At 37.4% G+C, this 19,080-nt stretch overlaps 2 protein-coding genes across 2 annotated transcripts in view; both read right to left on the bottom strand.

Moving 5' to 3' along the window:
• Positions 1-45: 45 nt before the first annotated feature.
• Positions 46-8,900, bottom strand: Pp4-19C (protein phosphatase 19C). The gene is made up of 6 exons (XM_072295989.1): positions 8,721-8,900; positions 7,389-7,541; positions 6,376-6,549; positions 5,268-5,394; positions 3,984-4,173; positions 46-3,139 (listed from the first exon to the last, which is right to left on the bottom strand). Exons 1-6 carry the CDS (start codon positions 8,865-8,867, stop codon positions 3,010-3,012), a joined length of 921 nt encoding a protein of 306 aa, XP_072152090.1. The 5' UTR covers positions 8,868-8,900; the 3' UTR covers positions 46-3,009.
• Positions 8,901-15,614: 6,714 nt separating this feature from the next.
• Positions 15,615-19,080, bottom strand: part of fabp (fatty acid binding protein) — a 35,923-nt gene continuing 32,457 nt past the window's right edge. The window contains 1 exon segment of the mRNA XM_019059633.2: positions 15,615-15,981. Within this exon segment, the coding sequence (XP_018915178.2) occupies positions 15,931-15,981 (51 nt within the window). The 3' untranslated portion in view covers positions 15,615-15,930.

Below are 19,080 nucleotides of genomic sequence, written 5' to 3'. Positions count from 1 at the left end.
TGATCAATCATAAATCATGGAATACGGAAAAAAGAAGTCTTCTAATATAATTTGAATTGATTTACTTATCTTTTGAATTGCTAAGAACAAAATTACATAAGATAAAAAAAATTCCCAAATTTGCCTGAGCTTAAAAATAAACCTACTCTGCTCTCAGTGAATACACAGAGCCATTTGAAATGATAGATCACAGAAATACAGTACATTTTAATGAACAGTACAGGGGTTGTTTAAGGTAAAACTAGTCTTCAAGCATCCAATAGACCCATGGTCAATGGCCAAAAGTAAAAAAGGAGGAAAAAAACATGTAACAATGAAGTTCAAGCTTAACTCATTAAAACTTTAAAATCGAAATTTGGGTCAAATTTAGCAATGAAGAACCCGGCAAAAGAGAATTAATCAATCAATTTTTTTGTTGAAATCATTCCCTCAACGAACTGAACCTTCAGAATGACTGACTGATGATAAAATACCGTAACGCTGTATAATGCATATTGTTTAGGATTATTTGAGTTAATCTTAAAGCTTGCTTTCTGAGCCAATGTATTACGTCGGCAAAATTTTGCTATGAACTACTGAAAATCATGACTGTGTGTGATGAGGTGTAGTTTGCTGCATTCTAAATGTTTTTGTTGATAAAGTTATGAGATTGAACTTAAAATGTAAATCGATGGTGACACTGAAGAAATGCGTAACTGGGTTTGCTGCACTGGATACTTCCTATCACTTGTGAACGTCATCTAAACGTTAATTTTTAAAATTTCGGTGTTTTTTCTTTTTCTACACACAGAATACTCTGTGCAAATTTCTAGCCAATATGTTAGTTCAGTCTCTTTTAGAGAATTAAAATATGAGCGGAGATTTAGAAACACCACAACCGAGATGCGCATTTTTGCAGTTTCACCGTCGAAATACTGTTTGCAAATTAACATAGAAAAAGGGATCTCATCCTGGGGAGCAAATAGAGAAAGAATAGAGAATATTGGAAGCTACTACTCATAATAAAAAATTTCTACAGCCAAAGTGCGAAATAACGTATCTCCATTCGTTACAATGCAGATTTCCTGTCATATTTTTTTCACTGGAAAACTAGTCAACAAAATGTTTTAAAAACTTCCTTAATTTTTATTTTCTGCTAGCAGAATATTCTGTATGAGTTTCAGGCTATTAAGTTGTTTCTTTTCAAAAAAAATAAAATGGGAGGAGAAATTTTGAAACACTGCAGTAAAGATACAAAGTTTTGCACTTTGGCCATCGATTTGATATGCAGCTGATAGATCAACTCATAGAGCAAGTGAATATCCATGATTAATTTGTTTAAAACATGACAGTTTCCAATGAAGAACAAAAAATCCAACCAGGGATTTGAGTTTCACTATTGTGAGTTTTCAAGTTTTCAAAGACAGTACTTCATTTCAAGAGAAGTATTCTGCTCTAGGAAAAGAAAACAAAGATGAGAATCTAGAGCAAAATTAAAAATACAAAGAAAGAGAGAAGAAAAGTTTAAAAATTTAGACTTTCCCAAAAGGCAGGTCAAGTTTCTGTCACTCAGTGTTGACAAATTAGTCTCTAACTAAAAGTATCTTCCCTTCTTCTTCAATGCAAATGAAAGGACAAATAAATCATTCATACAGAATTTGACCCTGATTTATCAATAGTTATGTGATTACATAAATGTTTATGGTCAATGCTAGGAAAAGAGGCAGTCAACAGGCGGAGTCAGATTAATGGTTCAGTCTATTTAAGAATTGATCAATTCTGGAAAGCCTGAGTCCTTAGAATAAACCAATATACCTGATTTTCAACCCCTAAACAATACTCTAACAACAATACAATGACTCCACTTCACATCTGCCACTTTTTGTAGCATAGACCATAATCTTTAGATTCATAAATAAATGCTTAAATAAGGATTATTCCTTTAAGATTTTAGTAAAATATCTGATTGAAACGACCGACAACAAATCAACTATCAGTAATTTAAAAAAGACCAACATTGTTAGGACTTCATTAAATTCGTGTCAATTTGAAAAATTCTGACCCACTCAGAAGTCAATTTTATAACTTTTTAGATCAATTTCTTTTTGAACTGTGGATTCCTCCTTATTACTTAATTCCTGCTGCATTACCTAATTTCAATTTCGAAGTCATTCAATAATGTTTTTGGCAACCTTGATGCACCATCTCAACTGATATAGTTTACCTTAATATAAATCTTAAAATTTTATTCATGAGAAAAAGAGTTTGAAAACGTAACATACTGGGCACAATATTAAGCATTAATTCAGGGCTGCAAAAAGTACCTGATCATGCGACAGGGAAGTTCACAGTTTTTTCGTGTGCAGAAATCGAAAGGCCCCAATAACGGGTTTTAAAATGGGAACGCCGGCAAATGCTCGTTCATTCATTAAATATGTGCGGTGCCATTCGGTCATCATCTAGAAATTTTTGAGGAAAAAGAGGTTTAAACGGGAAGGCTAAGAACTTTTTGCATCCCTGGATTAATTCTCTGAGAATTAGAAGTTAGATTTGCAAAAAAAAATTTCTACAGTATAACTTTTCTTTTTCAAAACTGCTGTCCAAAGCAAGAACGCCTGAACTTCCTTCTAGATTTGGCATTTCTTTCCCTTTATTTACAAAATACTCTTTAAAAATGGTTGATCAATTTTGTGGTTCATTTTTGCGGTATGAGAGCTCCATCATACAAAACAGTATTCTAAAGATATACAAAATGAATGTTAATGCAGTTTTTGGATAGAACTTCCTGGCAAAGAAGAAAGTAATAAGACAAGAATAAAGTTATGGCATTCTTGTTTTGGAAGGCAAAGTAATTAGTTACCGTATGCAACATGTAGTTCATAACAACTAATGCTTTAACAAATTTTGAATTTTCGCGGATTCTGATTCCTACCAAGTTACGTTTCCAACTCAAAAATATGAGACTTGCTTGAAAAGATGACTAATTTACAAGCAAAGATAAAATACAATTCCCAAAACAACAATCTGGATTTATAAAAAGTAGTCTGCTTGGGGTTTTTTTGATGGTACACCTCTACTTTCCTGTGGTGCAGCTTCGAATATCGTGAAACCTCTTTCCAAAGTATCGGTTAGTTGGAGGATAGCTGCAACATTACCACACCTGTAAATAATAAAAAATGACTTTAATTTTCAGCAATAAAAAAGTGGCTGACTTCATAATTTTTATCATACATAGAATTAAATAAACAAAGTAAGGAGTAAGCTGTCTAACTATAAGAATTTGTGCCTTACTTAATGGCAGTTACGGTGGGTCAGTTGTGCTGGTCATATTCAAATAGTGTTTTGATCAATTTCGATTACACATCAGCAAAAAATGATACGATCCGTCAAAACACCACGTGTTTCCTTCCAATATTTAATCAGATGTTACCCTTCAACAAATGAAGCATATGACATTACCACCAGGGTTGTGCATAACATGGTTTCATCCATATTTTAAGTACAGCAATCAGTGTAAATATGAGTGTATTAACACTTGATGAACCCAAGGTGGTAGAAATCATGTCCAGAAAGCAATCCCTAAGCTTCAAGACACACGCTGGTCATCAGAAATGAATTTTCAATATAGTTTGCTTAGAATTCTGATTTGAATTTTATATTATTCCATCTGTTAAACTAGTTTTACTACAATGTGTTCATAATGGAGTTGAGAAGAAGTCAAAAAACTTTTAATCAACTGAAGTAACTTCACAAATGCTCAGACAAGAAATTTCCAATCACAGCCCAGAGAATGACCGATTCCTTCCGAGTCTTAGGAAACTGTCATCTGTGAGCACAGAACTCCGGTCTAGATGACTGCCCGCTTTGTGAGAGTTGACCATACCTGATAGTATTTTACTAAGATGAATTTTATTCTCTCGTCTGAAACTTAAAATTCACCAGCAAAACAAACAAAATTCCAAAGTTTTTTGCTGAAGGTACTTAAGTGCACAGTATTTTTCTACCTGTAACAATAATTTGGAGCTGACCAAACAGTGAGGACTGCTTCACTAAAATGCCACTTGTAGCCTTCCATAACAAGTTGGTGGGCTCGGCAAATCATGTCAATGTTGTTAGTTGTACTAAACTGGACAGCCACATCTGATCCAAATAAGTATCCAGCTCCTCGTGGGCTCACACCCCATCCAAGAGCATCTAAAATCAAAAATGATTGAGATAAAGGAAACAATAGCGATAAAGAGACATACAGAATAAGAATAAAACTCCGAACATTTCAGCGTTTTCCTCATCAAATGATTAAAAGTTTCAGATACTTAAGGCAGAAGAACAGATACAATACAGCATTTGTGGTTAATGCAAGTCCTTTTCTGCCACATTCTCCTCCTACCTTTAAGAATGCCTCAGCAAAGGTGTTCTTGTGTATTTTATTCCATTCTAATTTTTAGTTAAAGCCCTCTTTATGAAAGGGACCTCTGCTGCAATTGGAAGCACAGGCCTGGGTCACTCTTCAAAAAAAACTAGGGTTCAATCGACACTTCAACATTGAATTAGAATTAGAAGGTCAATCCTAATACAATATTAAATTAAAAAATTTGATACTTTGAAAAGAGTCAAGAGCAGATCATGTCTACAAATTTTTAGAAAGAAAATCATTGTTTTACAGAAAATGAATTTGAGCAGATTTTAAACCAGCTCCACGCAATGTAAAAAAGCAAAATGGTTGAACATCGCCTGGTTTGCTTTTCATCAATCAATATTTGTAATTGCAGCCCTAAGGTACAGGAGGTAACCAAAGGCCAATGATACAAAAATATCGCTGTAGCGCAAGTAGGAAGCAAATATTGAATTGTGAAGCAATTTCTATAAAAGAATAATCCTTTCGAGAGGAATTTTTTGAAGTGAAGGATAAATAAAAAAAATAAAATATAAAATTTCTTCCCTTTGCAAAATTTGGGAAAAAGGGGAAATCTTTTGGGAGTGAGAGAGGAGAGAACCTAGATTGCATGAAATGTTTGGCCAAATGGTACATTCTGCACCCTTGAGATAACCTACTCAGTCTTCATTTCGCTTATCCCTTTGAAAAAAGAGGCAAATTGCACAGTTTGCATAAAATCGAGCATTTTTACATGAAATTGAAATAGGAAAATTGGAAAGACTGGCATGAAGCAAAACCGGTGGGTCACAAGAAACAGCTGATGTGTTGGATTTTCTGGCATTCCTGCCTCTTTAGCACCTTCATAATTCAGCTATTAAAGCTAGTGCCCCTTGTGCAAAATTTAAAATTTCACCTTCAGGATCCGACCATAGGAGATCACACATGGGTCCATCATGAGGAACTTCCTGCTTCCTGTCTATGATCCGTATTTGGTCCAAAGTCTGTATTGACGGAGACAAACCTCCATGGACACAGAATATCTAGGAGAAAAGAAAAATATATGATACAAAAAAAATTGAAGATTTTTGGGGTGTTGTATAAGTTAACAACTTACTACAACTTGGTGAATGAAAATGGTTCATATATGAGGGAGAACTGTCACAGATGGACATGAAGGAATCAATGGCTCTAACATTCCATGACCATAGTAGACTGATTTAGAGGCTACATCATTTGGTATAATATCGAACTCTTGGTTCAAACCAAAACGAACTAACATTACCTCATGTACGCATTCTTCATGTACACATTCTTCAGAAGTTAATTGTGTTGATTATCAATTAAAGACTCATTAAACACAAGGAAGTTTAATTGTAAGGAGCACTTGGACACATTTTACCACCATGGCGCAAAGGGCGTAAATCAGAAAGAAGGTTCTGTGTTTGTTTACATTTAAACCAAGGGTTCAATATTACATCGAATGACGTAACCACTGAATCAGTCTATTCAAAACTCGCTGATTCCCGAAATACGGATTTGTTGGGACACATTCAGCAATTGTCAGGGACATGGGTCCTGCAGGAGAAAACAAAGCCACTTTTCATAAATAAACAAAAATTTACTTCCTTTTCACAGAAGGAGCGACAGTGCCTGTGAGTGACTCATAATTGAGGTGCTGGGTGAGAGAAGAGTACTTTTCTGTTGCATTGTTTCAGAATCTCTGTTACTAATCTACATCTTTGAGAGGAATCTAGTGGGTGATTTTTCTATTAATTATTCTTTAGTACACTGTACAATCATGAAGCATATTCAGTAAAAATTTTGATGAAATACTGGCATTAACGCTACGACCCAGAAGTGCCCTTCTTGTACCAAGCTTTCCAGTGTCAACAGCTGCAATTGCCATTTTTATTATTATAGAGCATCAAATTTTTCTTATTATTCAATCTTAAATTATTCAAGGAAAACAAGAGAGAAAAAATAATAAAAAGGAAGATGGGTTGCTAAGGTTAAATACTAACCTTTCCATCAATGATTGCTGACAGACTGAGATAATCAAAAATTTCTGTGCAATACCTCCAGACCGTCACACTGCCATACTTCCTAACACATTCATCATAAAAACCGTAAACTTGCGTTATCTGCCTTGACTCATGGTTCCCTCGAATCAGGGTTATTCGGTCAGGGTATCGAACCTGCAAACAAAAGAGAACGGTAAAATAGAATGTAAAAAATAGAAATATTGATGGAAATGTGCTGAGATGAAGGCATGAGGTTTTTAATTGTAAATACTACTGGTTTCCTTGGTGTCTCAATCATGGTTCGGATAACTGAAAAGCTAATGGCACCCCCTCCGTGATTGACTGCCATTCATACATAGTAATATGTACGAGATGCCAACATAGAGTACACAGAGTCGTAATGCAAGTGGGAGAGCTGGCGCCACTTTTAAGCATTTTCCAGGTCCCAAATTCCGAGAATCCTGTGTGACTCCAGGTCACTTTTTCGACACAAGATCGATTGTTTGCGATACACCGGTACCTGGCCATCCTATGTAAATAAAGGAGATAAGATCCACCACATATTCTATACGGCCACTTTGGATCGAATATGTATCGAAAAAGTGACCCGAGCTTGGCGCACCCCCGGCTCGGAGCTGGTCGAGCAAAACATGGCGCTAGCTCTCCCATTTACATTACGACTCTACGTACTCTGTGCCATTCAATTATTTTCTGGTCAAATGATAAAAGGACAAAGAAATTAAGTATCTCGGAGGACTAATCATGCAACTCCATTCCAGCTTGTCACTGTTCTACATTATGCCTGACGGACGATTAAAAATTAAACTATCAATCTGGAGCTGATAAGAGTAAAATTTTTCACTATTTCATAGCAGCATTAATGATTTCATACAAATTAATGGTTAAATGTATCTGATCCATTAATGTTACACTGCGACCAAAATTTCAATCACTGAATGAGAGATCCACTAAACTTGAGTAAAATTAGCTTAAAGACTTGGCCTGAGGATTACCTTAAGAGCTAGTAAAAGTAAAAATGTTTCAACACTGTAAAATCCTCGGTCAACAAAATCTCCCATAAAAAGATAGTTAGTTTCAGGAACATTTCCACCAACAGCAAACAGCTGCTTCAGATCATAGAACTGCCCATGAATATCACCACAAACCTGAAAAAGAGAGAATGTTGTAAAACTTTGCCACTCATAAGCTGGAGAAATTGATCATTTAAATAATGATTAGCAACTATAAAAATATTTCCATAGAATTCGCGAAGGAATATAATTGGGTGCTCAACTCATTTGCGTCAATTTCACAACATAACTTATTGTTTAATCTGGATCTTTGTAGGCAATTTTATAAACCTAGGCCTCATGAGGCTGTTAGAACTGGAAAAAGAAAAGAATACACATAAGTCACATCAGTCTGAATGCATCAAACATCAGTTGGCCCACTGGTCGGCATGTAAATATCTGTGGAATGGTGCAATTTTTGGATGTGACATTTATCTATTCTTTTGTTTCCCCAGTTCTACCGGCTCTCAGAGTATCGAGACAAACATACAAATCAGTCAGTGGCACCCCAAATCAATTATTGTCGCTGTCGCGTTGTGACCATTATAACACCCTGTTTGCAAACTTCAGCTGTATTTTTTCACTTCTGTTCTTTTACTTCTTTCAGTGTACATCAAAATTCTCCATTTTTGTGCTTCTTTCTTAAAATTAAACACCAGATAAGTTTATGAACTTTTAAAGAGCAACAGAGGATCAGTTGCCTTCAGTTCAACATAGAAAAAGAATTCAAGTGTACAGGAATCAAGACAGCGGATCTTGTGTCGCACTCTAAACAGGCGTTGACTCATTTAGCCTGTGCTCTAGACCTGGCAGAAACCAGTATTTATGATGAAAGTTTACAAGGTTTACAAATGGAAACAATCAATAGTTATTTCTTAAATTATTTACAGATTTTTCTTCATCCTGTGTAAAAATTATTTGAAAATTTTGAACAATGACGTTTAGTGGTAAGTATTACTCAAAAAACATAACTGCAGAGATTTTGGGAGATTGCAATCTATATAAAATTTTGGCGACTTTCACCGTTGATATATATCGACGGCATAAGTCTGCAATCACATATCTCTTTTCCAGTGTCTTCCGTTTAAAAAATAAAGAATAACAGGAAGTCTTCGATGTGGCAAACCAAGTTAAGTGATTGCCGACTAACACCGTCGATATACCAAAGTATATTGGCAGTTACCGCACTACGTACTTGATCTGTAAAAAATTATTATTATTTAAAATGTAGATAAATTCATTAATTTGGAATAGAAAGAACACGCTGGTACTTACAGTTACAGGTGAATCCACACGTTGGACATTACTTTCTTCAACTAAGATTTCTCTGGCTTTAGTGCAGAGCGCTTTGACCTCATTCTCCTTAATTATTTCACAACGCTTCAGCTGTTCTATCTGTCTATCTAGATCTAAGTCTCCCATGGTACCTAAAAAAAAAAAAAAAAGATTTAAAATTTTACAAAGCCACACTATCACCCACAGTTCAGCTGTGAGAAAAATGAAAAGTTTACAGATTTCAAAAAGGAGTCTTTTCAAGGCTACATTCATAAGAGCGTTTCAATACAGGTTGAATGAGTATCCTGCGATCCAAATCGAGAATGTACATGGAAAAATTTCGTATTAATGATGTTGCAACACGCACCTTCAACTGAAATCGTGTTTGATACGAAGCGGATCCAGAAGCATCATATGCTCCTAGAGATTCATATTGAAAATACTTAGGGGATGCCAGACTTACAGGGCGTTTGCTCACCTAACATGCATTGCCGAGGTGAACAGTTCGGGACAGTTACAAAGTAGATGGCCCAAATTCAAACAATTGAAATTGATCTAGGTACTCCTATTCAGTCAAACAATTACCTTCATATTTACATGTCAATGCTCTAAATTTGTACCTGACGCTCATCTATCTCTGGAGGTTGATGAATACAATGAGGGGTGTATCGTAAACAAGAGAACTGGACAGTGTCTGGTTGGTTTCCTTTCACAATACAGCTCTAAGACACAGACACTACAAATAGGTAGAGCCTGTATCAGGAGAAGAAATATGGGTGAGCCCCAGAAAGATGCTACGCCATCCGTAGGAACTTGAGAGACAGCCCTATTCTGAACGACCAATCCGACTGTGACGTTTTAAAATATCCCCGGTTTCTTCTCTTGCACATAAAAAAAGGAAAGGAGAAAAGGAAGAAAGGAAGAGAAAAAAAATTATCGTCATAGAAACAAAGTTTAAGCATCAATTTCATCTAAATTGCAAAAGCAATAAGCAATTAGGATACCGGAATAAACCAGTTTTTTGCGGATTTTTTACTAAAATTTGGTACCACAATATGTATTTATATGCTTAAAAAGCTTCTGTAGACCTACATACTTACTTTTAAAAGTAAAAAAAAAACTCAGGATATTATTATTTTTCCAAATTTTCCCGAGGGACATCTATTTTATCACCTAGTTTGCCAAGAATGCTCGTTTAAGAAATCCCGGGTTTTCCGTCTTGCTTCGGGCGATGGCTATATGGATTGCCAACAGCTGCATGGAAACAATCTTTACTAATTTCATGTCACCGTACAAAATGTCTAAAATAAAAGAAGAGTAATGTGTAAATACTGCAAAACTAATGATTCTCGCAAGCGGGAAGGAGAAAGAAATCACGGTTATTTTATAGTAGGATGAGTTCTGATAAAAATTTTCCTGAAGTACTCTTGAAGCGACTTTGCCACATTCGTCGTTCTTGAATCAAAAAGGAACCACAGCCTAAATTCAATAGGGCAACTTTGAAACACCTCAAGACAATCAGATCTTTTTTCGGAAAATTGGCAATGTCGCGATAAAAATCAGTAATAGTCTACTTCATCGTAGGACTCAATAGGCAACGCTGGAAGTATAAGAGAAACAACAAAGCGCCCTCAGTTAGTATTGAATGCGACAAGCACTACACGAATTAACGCTTGGATGCAACTATTCGAGCTCTACGGATGTCCGTGTTGCATACGCATGAAAGAGAAGGCGTTTTGATTCTCCACACGGAAAAAACAAGACTAGTGTTGAGCACTACTGGCCGTTTAGTGGGGAGTAGTTGAGGGCTGGCGTCTAAGCGCTGTACAGCTCAACGCCGGAAGGCAGTACAGGTGGGCACTGAACATGAGTAGTGCTAATCAGATGCCGCGAGACGTAGTTGCGCTTAACAGGTGTAAATTCACCCGTGTGACGTCCGAGCCCCGATAGCCTGGTGGTAACGCGCTGGTCCTCCACCAGCGCAGCCCGAGTTCGATCCCAGGCGGAGGCGTTTCATATTTTACGCTCGCTCCAAAGTCACTTTAGGGCTTGACACTACTTCTTCCTTAGTGACCCAGCCTCGAGCTGTTTAGTGCCCAGCACTACTCTGACTTGGTGGCTCCATTTGACCTAACCCTCGTTAGTGCCCAGCACTAACATGTAGGTCCCAACCCTAAGCTCGTTTTTTCCGTGCAGGCCCAGGCACTCATCGCTTCACCCGCAGCTCGGTGAGGCGGGGCGGGCGGCAGTCAATACTAAGAGGATGCAATTGCACAATGACAAAACGCTTTCAATACCTCGTTGATACTGAGAAAAGGCATCTCTTAGACACAGTTGTTTGCAGGCAAAGAATGTGAGTATCTTTATAGTGGTTCAGTTTTGACAGCGCGATGTACTGAGAAAAATAATTGGTAAAGCAACTATTCGTGCCTCAGATGTATTTTTGTAGTATAAGAAGAATTCAGGAGCTTGAAAGACAAGACGCATGAAGGCAGTTTTGCCTATTTCGAAAAATGCGCGTTTTAAATATTACAAACTTACATGGAGCAACAAGGTGGAAAAATGATGCTGGGTCCACACCAGTCCACACTCAGTTTCGTACTGGTGCGCATTAGAGTTCTAAAAATTTATTTTTGACTCTAATTTTAATTTTTGGTATTTCTTGGCTTTGTTTCCCCGCGAAATGGTGTGGACCCAGCATCATTTCTCCACCTTGTTACATACAGTTTCGGGCCACCTCTTAGTGTTTAATTTTTTCACTTACATGGAGCTTCATGGCGAAAAGAAAGATCAAACGCACTTTTTGATGCTTCAAAATTTTAATTTGGGAGTGAATTTTTCACGGAATATACTCGTATTTTAAGACTATTTTTAGTTGAAATCATTCATATCATACTTTTTTCAAAAGCTGCACTTTCGCGCCTAGCTCTCCGAGTCCCTTAATTGAAGGCGCTCCGTCACTTAAGATTCTCGTAGCACATAGGCCACCGTGCTGGGGGTGAAGCGGTGAAGACCCGGAGAGTCAAAACGCCTTCAATTGCGTGCGTATGCAACAGAGACATCCGTGAAGCCCGAATAGTTGCATCCAGGCGTTATAATGAAATTCACTCAGCATTCGTCGCATGCAATATTGGGTAGGGGCTGAGGGCTTATTGTTCGTTTCTTTTACACCTCAATTTAATCCAGCGTTAATATTGAGCCAAATAATTAAACTATTGTTGATTTTTATCGCGACACTGTCAATATTCCGAAAAAGCTTTGAATGTTGAAACGTGTTACATCAGTGCTGGTACTTGGAACCGCAAAAATTAAGTGTTTGAGCATGATTTGTAGAATTTCCTTCGCTCTAATTCAGCGAATCGTCTTTTAGTTGAATTATTTTTGTTCCTTTTGGAAAGTTACACTTATCGTTTCCGTGTAAAATTTGTAAGGATCAAAACAATCCTGACAACTAGCACGAAATTTGAGCAAAAACGATGACCGTGCGGCTTTCGAAAAAATGAAATGCGACATAGGATCTGTAGCATCACAAACCTAAATACGCACGTGTGTATGATGTTTTAGTTTCCTACGAGAAACTGTACCACAATAAACTCTTACGATAAATTCTGCATTTTATTGCATTTTTCCCCGTTTCAGAATAGCTAAAAGGTCTAGGTGTAAAGTCGACAGGAAAGCACACGAAAGCGTCTTTCTAGTTAGAATTAATTCATAAATGTACACACAATTTCTTTTGGCAAATCTAAATACGTTAAATTGGGAAATTTCATCCATCGGAGAGATCCAAAAACGTTATCAAATAACGCGTGGAACGACCAAATGAAGATTTGGCTGATTGAATTAGCCAAAATGTCTTGTCCTCTCCTCCATTTTTTATGTGCAATGTTTCAAGAACAGTACTTACCTTTTTTTTAGTGCGCAGTTCCTAGGGCGAAGACATTCCTGTCGGTTGGGTACTTGGGTTGATTACTTTTTCGAGATCGAGAACCAAGTCGATTGCCCCCATGCAATCGACTGAGCAGTTACGTTTATGCCACGCAAAGAGGTTTTCCCTCCATAAGCCATAAGCTTTACCGTCCACATAGTCTCATTCATCGTGAGAAACTTTTACCAAGATGCGATGCAGTTATAGCCATTCAACCACACCAGCTCCGGTTGAAAATGATTGCAGAATTGTGAGGTTTCCTCTGACTAATTATTTCCCTCCTCTACAAGAGGCGCACATTTTCCATACATAAGTGATTTTGGGAAATTTCTTATCATTCAGAAATTAACAAAAATATCTAAATGAAAATTAGGAGCTGTCCTTGAAAACTTAAATCGTAATTTCCAAGCGAAACTTTTCAACGCTTCAGAGCAATTCAACCCCTTAATTATTATACTACCTATGTGGTTGCTCTTGATCCACAGCTTTGCATGGGCAAAAGTCGTCTTTGGTAACTTCATGCACAATTCCAGTCCTAGGAAAATTCGATTTTCCGCTATAAAACAGAGCGTAAGTCATTTCCTTCATTTAAATAGCAAAAATTGCATGAAAATCTGACGACCCTGGTAAAAATTGGCAGTAGAATCTGTGCTTCAAAATACCATAGACCTACAGCCTGCTGTAAGATTTCCAATAGCTTCTATAGCCGGCAACACAGTTTCTTATAACCTTTTATAGCCGATGGCGACTAAGCAACAGCCAGGCAATAAAGTGTATGCTAAACGTTACTAATTACGGATACTAGGACTTAGTGAGTTTTTGGACTACCGCTCTCTTTTTGGGCCGTAGTATCTTGATTTATTTTGCGAGGAAAGCTCCGTACTTTTGAAGGATGAATACCATTCCTAATATGTGGAGCGCCTTCAATTTCGTATGATACTGTGCAATACCTCTGCTGCGAAATAGTTGCTTCAAGCGCTGTGGTACGCGGCGCGGCGCGGCGGGCGGGCGGCCAGCGCGAAACGCGCATTGGCGCCTACAAACCTAACAGGGATACTTCACGCATTGCGCAATGCGTGAAGTATCCCTGTTACGTTGGTAGGCGCCAGTGCGCCGCCGCTCCGCTTTGTGTTAGGCTCTAATATTGAATCTCGTGGAGTCAGCGTTTTTTAACTCATGACGTTGAAATGTTTGCACACTCTGTGTGGATTATCCTCATTTTAATTGATGAAATAAAATATGTAGTAGAGGAAAATATAATGTGCGTTTTGTAAATATTAAGGTGATTCCGTGCAAACTTAAGGAGTTACAAAGCACACGAATTTCTACACAATTTCTTATAGCCTTTCATAGCCGATGGCGAAAAAGCAACAGCCAGGCGATAAAGTGTAAAGCCGGGCCATAGGAACTATAGCCCGGCTGTATAATTTTTTCCATTTTCTACAGCCAGCTATATGATTTTCTATCGCCTTCTTCAGTCGGCTATAAGAACTCCTATGGTATTTTGAAACGCAGCTCCTATCGCCAATTTTTACCAGGGCGATCTCTCATGCCTGAGTATTATTATTCAATCTAATTGAAACCTGGCAAAATTTCTTCTGCCATGTACCGTCGCTCCTTTGACGTAAGGACGTATCTCTTTTTCGACATGAGCCCCAAAAAACGTGGCGTTAAATGGACAGCAGGGCTCAGGTAGAGACTGCGAGGGGCCCTTACGTCAGAGAAGCGACGGTATGGGACCCGAAATTTCGCATGATAGCATGTATTAAAATCATTGCTTTCTGCTCTTTGGATTTACATAGAGCTCTTAATGGATATTTTTTTTTATAAAATCAATTTCAAATTATTTATACGAAATTCCGACACGAGCGTTTGTCCATTAATTTTACATCAGTGCGAGAAGTACCTCGATACCTAATAATGGAGGTCTATGGTTGCATATTTCACGAGCTACATCTGCTCATCAACTGAGAATTTTTCCATCCTACGTTGAGAAATAATGTACCTAAAACTGTTGCACACTGCCTCAAAAGTTTATCGCACGCAGATAAATAGCGACTGAAAGGATTGAAAAGATCCTTCACTGGAAAGAAAACACATTGGATCTAGAGTCCGGACTCATAAAAAAATCGACAAGAAAAAATACTCTTGATTCAGTCGGATTTTAGCGTAAATCAATAACCAAGCCTCTTAATTTGAGCGGATTCCCTTTTGATTTAAGCAAAAATCTGATTGAATCAAGAGTATTTTTTCTTGTCAATGTTTTCAAGAGTCTGGACTCTAGATCAAATGTGTTTTTTTTCCAGTGTTTAATGTCGATGGCCAAAGTGCAAAACTACGCACCTATTTTCATTGTGGTGTTTTAAAGTATCCGTTCCTATTTTATTTTTTCATAGAGAGATAAGGCAGCTTTATGGTTTGACATTTAATGCAGAAAACCAATTCCGATGATATAAAGAGGAAAAATCAAGGAAATATTAGGTAGGTGCGTTCACTAGTTTCTAAAGGAGAAGATACAGTATAGGTATGACAGAGAGTCTGCAGCGACGCAAACGGAGGTACGTCGTTCCACACTTTGACCATCGATATCACAGGTACTCATTGACGAATCTTATTTACATTAAATGGTCATACTTATATGGATATACGTCCTTACGTCAAGTATCAGATTTTGAACTATTCGGATCTTCCTTTCTAATTTTCAGTTTAAAAGATTGAACGCACTGTGTCTTTCTTTGTATATCAGTAAGTCAAACAAGTATAAAGAAAATTGCGCTCACTTATTATTAATAGGATTAAAATGAATCCTATGAAGTATAGAAATGGCCACATCTTTCACAGTTTTTTGCTCAAATTTGACTTGTAGCTGTATGAGTGTTAATTGGTGTGGAAAGTCGAAACAAGGACTTAAAAGGACGGGTTGGATATGGGAGAATGCAATTAAGCAGAAATAAAAGAAAATAGTCAGGTTTTAACTTAAAATTCTTAAGCTTAATGTATATTTTATATAAATGTGTACAAAATTAAGAATTTAATGTCTTAATCATAATGAGAAGTTGGGTAATTCTTTAGCTCGTTCATTGGCTTTTGAGACGCTCTTTAAATAAAAAAATAAATATTAATAAAAAAAAGAGGGGCAACTTCTGAGGGGCAATGGCTTAAAGTAGGTAAGATTCTTTTATCACATATAAAAATCAGTTCAGTAACTTAATGAGGCTTAACCTAAATTGCTTCGACTTAGGATCAAAGCGCTGTCAAATTTACATCTGTCAGTGAGGATCATCATTAGTATGGCTTGTAGATACGGGTGCATGTGATGTCATCCACAGTCAATACCTGCAACAATAAAATAAGAAATGACAGCATTAACGAGCCACTCGTCATAGATACAACACTTGAATTAATAAATTACCTACACTTATACCGTGATTAGTAAATTAAATGGATTCAGTGATGAGTTAAATTAATGGAATATCCTTTGACTGTGCAGTTTGTCATGTTAAGATGCAAGTTTTTACTATTCACTGGACACCAAAATTGGCCTTAACACATCAGACGAGGCCTTATTTCCTCTCATATTGAATTTTTTTCTCCACAAGGCTAAACTTGCACTACGTTCTACCGCGAACTTTTATAAGCGCATTCTTAATGCTCTGCGGAAAATAAGTTTACTATAAGTTTCAAGACGTAATGTTACTCACTTTCTCTGAGAAACACATAAACGAAATAATTAGGCAACATGAGATGCTAATTGGACGTATTTCTGGCAAACGGAACTATGTGCATTAAGACATGAGCCCTGAGACCCATAAGCATATGTGCATAACAGGGCTCACGTCATAATGCACATAGTTCCGTTTGATAGAAATACGTCCAAATAGGCTGATTTTTGGTTAAATCCATCGAACTGCTGATAGAGATTTCGGAGGATATAATTTACCTTGGTGAAATTTTCCTGAATTTTTTTTTCGTTAGTTCGTGAATAAATAAAAATAAGAAAAAGATGCCTCCCTACTATCATGATGTGCGATGTGCGATGTGCGATGTACGATTGAAACGGAGCGATAGTTAGGTATCGTTTATCACTTTTTTTCTAAATCCATTTATTTTATTTTATTATTGTTTTATTGTTTTCTTGCGCGTTATTCTCTTTCCTACGCAATAGGTACATTACTATTTCTTTAGCACGAATGAACTCTCGAACAACCGATGCAGTTTCGTAGAGTCCCCGGAAGCACATGCAATCTGTTGGCCAAGATCATGAGTCCTCTCTTATCACTCGATTGCGGGTGTTTCTTGCTAAGCTTACCCGCCTCATACTCATACTCTGATCAGTCTATAGTGTAATTAGCGATAAAATGCTGAATGCAACGAGGAAAATATTAATGTTGCTACAGGGGTTAAGGTCCGCGTTCAATGTTCTTTGACTCTCTAAGTAAAAAAATTGGATTTTTCATGTCTTTTGCTTTCAGGGTTAAATGTATTTTCAGGAATATTTACCTTTGAATACCCTCCCCCCCCCCCCTTGCTAATGAAATATTTTTGACCGTAGACCAGCGACAGGATTCCTGGCTGCGCCCCTGCCCATTTTGGAAGGTATTTGAGGCGCCGAGTACAAAAAGGGCACTTCTCGGTTGCGATGTTTCAGAATCTCGTCAGTCAATTCAAATTTTATAGAGGAAAAATGACGGGTAATTATTTTTCTGTGATTTTTTGGCTAAAACATTGTAAAATTATAGAGAATGGACAGTACAAATATGGTGTCTAGGATTCTGATTTCTTCCATTACCTGGTTATATTTATGATTTTTCCTGATTTACAGGGAAAAACTCTCTGATGAAAATACAGAATTTTCTCTCGTTATCATTTAGATTCTCTTAAGAAAAATGAAATATTTCCTCCGTTCCGAGAAAAAAACGATTTTTCCATACTGTATTTAATTCTTTAAAGTCAAGTCAACGCACTGGCCACCAATTGAAAATTTATGATTGAATCTCAGAGCGAAGAAAGAATAATTCTTAATTTTCAGCACAGATTTCCTGACAAATTCTATAATTTTCCTAGATATTTATCAGACCCTGATAAATCCCACTTTTTCCAAGCTCTAAACACAATGCTTGAAACATTGTATAATGATAATTATATGAATTACGTTTCCCAATAATCATCATATGTTCGCGAATAATTTGAGACACTGCAACCGAAAAGTACCTTTCCTGCATCCCGCGCTTCAATAATTGCAGTAATAGTTGGACTTAAATCAAATCAGGAGGAACTATCCTGGTAGAAATTGGCAGTAGAATCTGTGCTTCAAAATACCATAGACCTAAAGCCGGCTGTGAGATTTCCAATAGCTTCTGTAGCCGGCTGTATAATTTCTTACAGCCTTTTATAGCCGATGGCGATTAAACAACAGCCAGACGATAAAGTTTATGCTAAACGTTACTAAATACGGATACTAGGACTTCGATAGTTTTTGGACTGCATATATCTGGCTGTAGAATGCGGAGAAAATCATACGGCCGGGCTATACGAAGCGATAAAAAATTATACAGGCGGGCTATAGTTCCTATAGTCGGGCTTTACACTTTATCGCCTGGCTGTTGCTTTTTCGCCATCGATTATAAAAGGCTATAAGAAATTGTGTAGAAATTCGTGTGCTTTGTAAATCCTTAAGTTTGTACGGAATCACCTTAATATTCACAAAACACACATTATATTTTCCTTTACTACATATTTTTTTTCATCAATTAAAATGAGAATAATCCATACAGAGTGTGCAAACATTTCAAAGTTATGAGTTGAAAAACGCTGACTCCACGAGCTTAAATATTAGAGCCTAACACAAAGCGGAGTGGCGGCGCACTGGCGCCTTCAAACCTAACAGGGATACTTCACGCATTGCGCAATGCGTGAAGTTTCCCTGTTAGGTTTGAAGGCGCCAATGCGCGTTTCGCGCTGGCTGCCCGCCCGCCGCGCCGCGCCGCAGCGTACCACGGCGCTTGAAGCAACTATTTCACACCAGAGGTATTGAACAGTATCATACAAAATTGCAGGCGCTCCAACATGTTAGGAATGGCAGGCATCCATCAAAAGTACGGAGCTTTCCTCGCAAAATAAATCAAGATACTACGGCCCAAAAAGAGAGCGGTAGTCCAAAAATTCACTAAGTCCTAGCATCCGTAATTAGTAACGTTTAGCATACACTTTATCGCCAGGCTGTCGCTTAGTCGCCATCGGCTATAAAAGGCTATAAGAAATTGTGTTGCCGGCTATAGAAGCTATTGGAAATCTTACAGCCGGCCGTAAGTCTATGGTATTTTGGGACACAGATTCTACAAATTGTGGTTGACAAAGGTGTTTTTTTAAAGGTGAATTTGAACATTTTCCGGACTCCTAACATCCTTCTTCTGATCTGGAGGGGAGGGGCGTCTG

The sequence above is a fragment of the Bemisia tabaci genome, chromosome 2 (assembly GCF_918797505.1).
Source record: "Bemisia tabaci chromosome 2, PGI_BMITA_v3".
Classification (NCBI taxonomy): Eukaryota; Metazoa; Arthropoda; class Insecta; order Hemiptera; family Aleyrodidae; genus Bemisia; species Bemisia tabaci.
Note: the sequence above shows the minus strand (reverse complement) of the source record. Positions and strands in the feature narration are given on the sequence as shown.